The sequence below is a fragment of the Asterias amurensis genome, chromosome 1 (assembly GCF_032118995.1).
Source record: "Asterias amurensis chromosome 1, ASM3211899v1".
NCBI classification, from domain to species: Eukaryota; Metazoa; Echinodermata; class Asteroidea; order Forcipulatida; family Asteriidae; genus Asterias; species Asterias amurensis.
In genome coordinates, this window is record NC_092648.1 from 20,361,384 (window position 1) to 20,370,159 (window position 8,776).

At 36.3% G+C, this 8,776-nt stretch overlaps 1 protein-coding gene across 9 annotated transcripts in view; it reads left to right on the plus strand.

Annotated features, from left to right (window-relative positions):
• LOC139936758 (uncharacterized) overlaps positions 1-8,443 on the plus strand; it is a 204,797-nt gene extending 196,354 nt beyond the window's left edge. For all 9 annotated transcript variants that reach the window (XM_071931687.1, XM_071931711.1, XM_071931971.1 and 6 more), the window contains 6 exons: positions 287-386; positions 1,469-1,671; positions 2,138-2,467; positions 2,921-3,139; positions 4,418-4,602; positions 5,265-8,443. In XM_071931687.1, the coding sequence (XP_071787788.1) occupies positions 287-386; positions 1,469-1,671; positions 2,138-2,467; positions 2,921-3,139; positions 4,418-4,602; positions 5,265-5,481 (1,254 nt within the window). In that variant the 3' untranslated portion in view covers positions 5,482-8,443. The remainder of the gene's footprint in view (positions 1-286; positions 387-1,468; positions 1,672-2,137; positions 2,468-2,920; positions 3,140-4,417; positions 4,603-5,264) is intronic.
• The last annotated feature ends 333 nt before the right edge of the window (positions 8,444-8,776 follow it).

Below are 8,776 nucleotides of genomic sequence, written 5' to 3' on the forward strand. Positions count from 1 at the left end.
CAAATTGCCTCCATGCTCCCTGTAATTGCCTTGGTACTTACTTATTGATACAGTCCAGTAGAAATTGATATTACCCTCATAGAGGGGCCTTTTACTAAGATTGCCTTGCCCTTCCAAAGAGGAGGTATCAGGCCTTTTACTAAGATTGCCTTGCCCTTCCAAAGAGGAAGTATCAGGCCTGATCCTTGAATAACAACAAAGAATTCACTCTATAGAGAATATTTTGTTTAGTTCAAGTTCACTTGATGACCAGATGATGATTGGAATTTACTTTTTATTGATTCAGGATTCGCTGGTTGAGGATTGCCGGCTCAGTGTGGACGTATTGAAGAGACTTGCAATCAGAATGCCCCAAGAGGATCCAGTACTTACTCAACAAATTGCAGGTAAATTACTCTTTCTTTCAATGTTAGAAGGTCAAATATAAAGCCTTTCAAGGAAACTACTTTAAAATGTATTGGACAGTGACATTGAAAACAGCCACAAGCATAAACTTTTGATTCATGACGCATTTCAGTAGCCAAAAACATTTTCTGAGCGAGGTATAAAGGAAATTTGGAAAACAACTTTCTGGATATAAAAACATGAATCTGTATGCACTGCTAAAAATGGTATTCTTAAAATAAGATACATTATTATTTCAAGAACACTTTTATTGTGTCACTCCCAATCTAAAAAGAAACATTTTCTCGGGAGTGACACAGTAAGGTTGTTCTTGAAAAAAAGATTTTGTTCTTATTTCAAGATACCATTTTTAGCAGTGTGTAATTCTTTTAAGTAAAATTTATTGGCAGATATTTGATCTAGAGTGTTTGTCTCTTATAACAAAAAGCAAAGAAGAAATGCTTGCGTTAGTTTCCCGCCCTTTGTCATGACACTTTCAAAAAGTGTCCAACCTCAAAATTTATATATCACTCAACAAATGTTTTCCCTGAAGCAAAGAAGTGTGAAATTGAAAACAATATACATAGCGTGGAACTTTTTAAAGAAAGTTATAACATCTTTCCACCCGAGAAACTTTAAGCAATTGTCTGATCATTGGGCATTTCTCTGTAATTAAAGGCAGTGGACACTATTGGTAATTACTCAAAATAATTGTTAGCATAAAACCTTACTTGGTGACGAGTAACAGGGAGAGGTTGATGGTATAAAACATTGTGAGAAACGGCTCCCTCTGAAGTGAGTGACATAGTTGTCGAGAAAGAAGTAATTTTCCACAAACTTGATTTCGAGACCTCAGATTTAGAATTTGAGGTCTCGAAATCAACCATATAAAAGCACACAACTTGGTGTGACAAGGGTGCTTTTTTCTTTCATTCTTTCATTATTATCTCGCAAATTTTCACAGGTTTGTTATTATATGCATATGTTGAGATACACCAAGTGACAAGACCGGTCTTTGTCAATTACCAGTAGGTCCAGTGTCTTTAAATACCAATAATGATATCCTTCTCTCTCTGATTACCAGCTCTCTTGAATCGCTGGGAGGTTCTCCAGGGTGACATCATGGAGAAAGATGCACATCTAAACCAGAACTACAAACAATGGCATCAATTCAGACTAGACCTGAACAATCTAAACACTTGGCTTGATGAAGCTGAGGTTCTTCTCGGTACGCAGGAGGCCAATGCACCCGCTGGAGATCTTGAAGGAATGATTAGAAGACACAGGGTATGTACAGTATTTGTGTATTTTTACCCATTGCAGATACGGCCATTGCTGAGGTCAAACAAGTAGAAGCCCATGTAGACTGACCAAAAGAGTTTTTTCCCTGAATTCAGTGAAGGCACGGTTTAAATTCCCGGCATGATACGCAGGGGGTTCACTGTTTTCTTCACTTTGGTTAGATTTTAGGGTGTTCATGCAAAGAACAGCAGTATGTACAAATAACAAAGGGAAATTCCTAATTATGAAGGAGGTCTTATTATAAAATATTACATCAAAGTATTTACCAGGCATGTAATTACATATCAGCTGGTTTTCTAAATTTTTCTTCAGTGTTTTGTGCCATAGGAATCTGAAAAGCACTGTACATATTTATGTGCAAGGTAGTTTTCTCTTTTTGGGGCAATAATGGTTTACCTTTCTGATTTATGTACACTTTTTATCACATCTTTTAAAATTTTTGTATATTCAGGAGTTCATTCTAGGCCTGAACGCACGCAAGGCCATCGCTCTCTCCATCAACCTATGCAGTCAACAGTTCCTAAGACCAGACAGTCGTCACACTCAAGCACTCCGTGATGAGCTCAGCAATATGAACCTACGCTGGGATCACGTATGCAGCAGAGCGGCTGACTGGCAGAAGGAATTACAGCTAGCGATCATGCAGTGTGAAGAGTTTCATCAAACCACGGCTGATCTGATGGTATGGCTAGATGGTATCGAGGCAACAATGGATGAGAATGAGTCGGTAGATCTAAGCGCTGATGAGAATAGATTACATCATCAGTACAGGATTTTCATGGTGAGTTTTTACGTAACCATTGTTTACTTTCCGCTAACTGGGGCCCAATTTCATAGAGCTGTTTAAGCAAAAAAGGAAGTAGCTAAGCACAACAAAATTATGCTTACCAGAAAAGGGTAACAAGCCAAAATACCATGTCACATATGCAATTTTGACTGGTATCCTTTTTGCTAAGCTGTTAAAGAATGTTTCTGATTAAGCAGCTCTACGAAATAGGGCCCTGAAAAACGAAAAAAATAAGTCAATAAGTTGCCTAACCAATCGGAACCATTCACAGGGTTGTGCATGTACTCCCTAATGTTAAAAATAGTGCGTTAAAGTATAAGAACATTAAGAGGGGGTTACCCTCATGGTACAGACTACATGTGACATCCAAAGCTTTTAAACTGTCTAAACATTTGTTTGTTACTGTTGTTTTAACTTTTGTTTGGATTTATTCTTCATCATTATCAGAAATTCAAGCGTGAGCTTGCGTCTTCCCAGCCCAAAGTGTCAGCCCTGAAAGAGACCGCTGATCAACTCCTTGTAGACGTAGAGTCCGAGGATTGTCAAGCTACTCGAGATAAACTTCATCTGATCTCAAGAAAGATCACCGCACTGCTACGACGATGCGAGGACAACCTTGAACTGTTAGAGACCACCATTGACCCCACACAGTTTGAAATTGAGAAGGTCAGTACCTAGTTATTGTCTTTTCCAAAAAGTCAGTTTCATACTCCTATTCAATGCACTCACATTTACTGAAAGAGGTGTTTGTTCACATCAGCCTTTTTTGTTTCTAAATTGTAGCTACAACTTTGGTTATACCTGTGTACACTTGTGGATGGCAGTAAATGTGTTAATTTCTGTGCTAATTATTTGTACATGTGAATTAAAGACAGCGGACACTTTTGGTAATTGTCAAAGACTAGCCTTCACAGTTGGTGTATCTCAACAGAAGCATAAAATAACTAACCTGTGAAAATTTAAGCTCAATCGGTCATTGAAGTTGCGAGATAATAATGAAAGAAAAAAGCACCCTTGTCACACAAACTTGTGTGCGTTTAGATGGTTGATTTTGAGACATCAAGAAAGGTTTTATGCTAATAATTATTTTGAGTAATTACCAATAGTGTCCACTGCCTTTAAGAGTTGCCTGTCTAGAAATCTTTGACCATATAAGTGCTTGACATTTTACACATTAAATGTTTTCCAATTTACTGAAGTTGTTTTTTGTTTATACCCACCTATCTAATATATAAATTGAAGCCGCAACTGATTTTTATTCTTGTGTATACTTGTGGTTGACAGTATAAACATGTTAATTCTGTGCTAACTATTTTTTTTACAAATGAATCAAGAGTGATTTGTCTAGAACTTGTTCACCATATCAGTGTTTCACATTTTACTTCTGAATATGGTTGGGTACTGCTTGTGCTAGTGCCACAATTTTTGTGAACTGTTGAACTTGTGTGTGTGGTATTTCCATTTGTAAATCATCATAAAGTATGGTTTACTGATAAGTTTGTTCACTTGGCTTGTCAAGTCCAAACCTCTAGGGCCCAGTTCCAAATTTTGCTCAATAATTTCAGGATACCAGTCGTTTTTGTAAGCATAATTTGTTTTGTGCTGAGCTATACCTTTTGTGTTTTTAACAGCAGCTCTATTTGGCCCAGGACCTGTTTTTCAGTCATGAAGCTATATTTTAGTGGTAGGCTTAGTGTACAATTACTTGTAACTGCCTATTCTAAAACGTAAGGCACATGTTTGTGTGAAATGCGCTATATAAGATCTAGTTATTATTATTATTAGTAGTAGTATTATTATTATTGTTAGTATTATTATTATTGTTAAAATAACCTAGGATGAGCTTTTTTATTTGAATAAATCAGTCACTATTTATGAAGGAATAAATTTCCACTCATCTACAGTTACTTATGATATGAATTTGTTTTGCTTTCGATATAACAGCCTGAAGATCAGAGCATCAGCCCACAGAGGGCAGCCTTCCCTCTTCAAGCCATGGGTGATATGATGGGGGAGTTTGGTAGTACACCAATGCTCCGTTCGAGTACACCTATATACACTATGAGGCATTTCAGTGACGCTGCAACCAATACGATACCTAGAGATGAGACGGATGGTGCTCCTGTTGTGTAAGTTATTTGCTTGATATGACATCCAGGGCCCTATTTCATAGAGATGCTTAAGCAGAAAATATTGATTAACACATTTCTGCTTTGTGGGATTCGAGGGGCATTGCATGATGAGGTATCAATGTATTTGGTCTGGGGTAACACCATGTGTGTATCTACTTGCTGGGTAGATAATGTTCTTTTGAGAACTTGGCTTGCTATATTATATTCTACAACTGCGGAGTAGAATTTTTGGAATTCAGAAGACTCCTCTACTACCACTGAGTAGAATTTTGAAACTAAGAAGTCTCCCGAATTCTGAAAAATTTACTGCGTGGTAGTAGAATATTTAGAAAGACAAGTTCTCAAAACAACATAATCTACCCAGCAAGTAGATGTACACATGGTGCTACCACAAAAGAAATTAAAAAAAATCTGCTAAACAAAACAAGCAAGATATCAGTTACACATGACATTGTATTTTGGCTGTTTACCAAAGATATTATTGTGCTTAGCGACTTTTTGTGGCAGCTCTATAAAATTGGGCCCTAATTCGTAAATTATTACATGATACATATAGTGATGAAATGCACAAAGTGATAAATTATAGTTCATAACTAGTACAATAATCTAGTAAGAGCGACATTTTACATTCATTTGATATACTTTGTCTTCTTTTACAGTGCTGTTGCTGGTGCCCCTGTCGGTCGTCGTCGCTCACCATTCATATCTCGAGCATTGAGGGCAGCATTACCTCTCCATCTCCTCATGCTACTTCTGTTGGGTGTGGCTTGTCTCGTTCCGATGACGGAAGAGGACTACAGCTGTACACTGACCAATAACTTCGCACGGTCACTACAGCCAATGTTACGCTTCACCAACGGCCCTCCACCCATCTGATTGATGGGTCGGCTTCTAGGACCCATCTGATTGGTGGGTCGGCTTCCAGGAATCGGAATGAGTGGATGTTCTTGTGCAATTCATTAAAGTGTTTTTAAGAGTACAATAAACTTTGACAACTGAGTGAGGTGTTATTGTTTTGGAGTCATGGGGATTCATTGGATTGGAAGTATCAGACATTGTCATGACGTTGGCCCTGCCCTGCCTCTCTTCCAGAGTTGCATTTCCGAGAGCTGCAGAGCAGGAAATATTTCATGTGAAATTTGTTTGCCGAGCTACACCTAACAGGGAACCAGTTATGGATAATTTACATAACATGGCATGCGCACTGGTATTCAGAATCTAAAACTTGCTGGTACTGGGTTAGTGCTTAGAGATTGAGCCATCTTATTATCTAGCATGTTCACTTCCGACGACCCACCGTTATGTAATCATCATGTTGTCTGATTGGTCAATTCACCCATCTTAAAGAAATTTAATTGACAGCCAATCTTATCTGTATAAAAAAGCAAGAGCTTTTTCAGCAGTAAAGCAAAAAGACAAATCTAAGAATATTCTCAGACAAAATTATAATTTGTTTACCTTCCTGTATATTTACCATCAGTCAGGTAAGGTCTTCAACTCTCCGTCTGTGAGAGAATGTGACTCAATAATAAGTTATTGTAGTTGCGCACAAAGTGGTACAAAATTATTTTTTGTATTTCAGATTTCAAAAGTAGAATCAAATCAATATTTTACAAATCAGATCAACAACTAGTTTTTTATGTAGAGATATTGCATAAATCATACAGAGAATAGCTGATACTTTATATTAAGCGTCAAAATCATGTGCAGAAATCATGTGATTAAAAGTGTCGCGCTAACACCCTAAACCTTGGTAAACAGTAAATTTGTTTCAGGCTGTCTCTAAATAAGCGGCTCTGACTGACAGCTGTGGCTGACCCACCATCTTACCATGCACTGAAGCATAGGTTGCCCTTAACAACAGCCAGAGCCACTAATCAAGATACGGTAATAGTGTAGAGAACTCCTACTCATTTAAGTTCAAGTCTTTCGCTTCCTTTGTAAACCAGTTTTTTAATTTTGCCTTTGAGCTGTGCTGTAAAATGCAATGTTTTCATTTTGGAGTTTTGAAATATTAACTGATTTTGATTTGTAAATAGGGTATTTTAACCATATTAAAAACTCATGTTATTTGTAATTTATATTTTACTTAATATTTTCCTCTCCCCTTGGATGCAGTGATTTCATTCATTCATGTTGAGCAGCTAATTCTGTATAGAGTGTATTTTACTTATCTTAACATATTTCAGTTCTTCACATTTTTCTTAAACTCTTGATTGAAAAAAATGTTGCATGTGGAGTTGTGGGGTCCAAGTCCTGCCGGATACTTTTTTGAAAGTACTTGTGGGGACTACACTAGGGCATAATTAACTAGCTAATCATTCAACTAGCTATCTGGTCATTCAACTTTAGCTTTCTGGTCATTCAACTAGTTATCTAATCATTGAAAGGTTTATCTTAACTAGTTATAATTCAACTAGTTATCTTAACTGTGCTACATTTTAACATTCTAAAATGTCAATTCAAGATCATGAATTAATAATTTTGTTTCATAAAAAAGGGTTTGTAATCACATTTTTTATGATACAACATTTATTTACCCACTGTGGAGTAAAAGTTTCTGTGAGTGTGGACGGATATCCAAAAATAACTACTCAAAATGTTTTACTTTGTTTTCTGTGAACTTTGTTTTTTCAATTCAATAAGTTTTGATGTAATATTCATTCGCACGCTGCTCCTTTCTTAAAATAAAAGAAAAAGATATATATTCCTTGCCAAAGTACAGAAATATCAAGTTTGGGGGTAAAACAAATTGTTTGAAATAGTAACGAATGGTGGTTATTTGAAAATTAATTTAATCATAAGTGTGTTATGAATATTAACTATTTTTGTATGGCAATCCATTTGTAAGAGTGTATCTAGTCTAATGCCCTAATTTATTTGTAAATTTCGGAATGTTGTACACAAAGATGTATTCTTTTTTTTAAAACATTTTAGCTGTGGTTTTCAACTACAAGAAATCGTAATGGTACGAAACATTCAATTAGTTTAAATTAACCAACCTTTTAATGATAGATGTTGTTTTTGTCACCAAGCATTAAGCTGCAAAAAAACCACGCTGGTAGATATTTTTGATAATGCTTTGTGTATTCACAGTAGAGCATTTTGAGATGTAGATAAATAATCATGATAAAGTATTGTCATAAAACTAAAGATGTACATATGGAAATAAAGAAGTCATGTTTGCAAGAAATAACAAGTTGTCTCCAATGAGTTTCTTAACCTTGTGGATGGCAACGAATTCAACGAGATAAATTGTTTTCCTTCCAACCCAACAGGATATTTTATGGGATTTGTTGCAGGCAATTTTGTTGCATGCAGTGGCATGACACAGGATCAGGCCTTATGCTTCATTTTTGAAAGGGCACCACCGTCTGTTTTCCTTAGTGAGGGCATCTCTGTATTTTGGGGGGATTTGTCACAATCAATTTTCTTTGACAGTAATGTCCCACTTCAACTCGAAAAAGCAGATACAGTACTAAACAGTACATGTTCCCAATTCAAAACAGATCCCAAAACACATCTATTTCGGAAACCATAGCCTTCGAACTATTGCTTGTCTTGTGTATTAGCATAGTTCTTGGTTTTTTGCGCCAGGAGTGTCATCATTGGCAGACATGGCATATTATTATTATTTTATCATTGGCAAAAGGAAACCCTGACTTGACAAAGCAAAGTGAACAAAGATTCTCTTTAAATCACAAAAAACCTCGGCTGTGGGACATGGCTACCAACTGTTTCAATGACTGGAACCAAAGCTGGAACCTCCAAATGAAAAATAACACAAGTTTATGTAGAACAATATATTTGAAAGTTAAACTTGATTTATTTATAATACCATATAAACTGCGCCAATAAAGTATCTAAACACTTACAAATAGTCAGATTTATCGGAACCTGAATTAGTATGCCAAAGAATAATTATTCATTTCTATTCACCGTTAATTTCTGCACATTTTGACACATCTTGTGTTGCGCTACGATGTTGTTTGGTGGATTTATGGACACTTGAGTGGCTTAAGGTCGAATTTCAAAAGTTGCAAAAGCCCCTATTCACCCCAATTCCAGAAGGGAACTCACACAAGCATCACACACAGACAAAATCAAGACAAAAGACACAAACTCGTTTCGTTTACTTGACCATGAAATTAATTGCCGTATCTTTAACTCT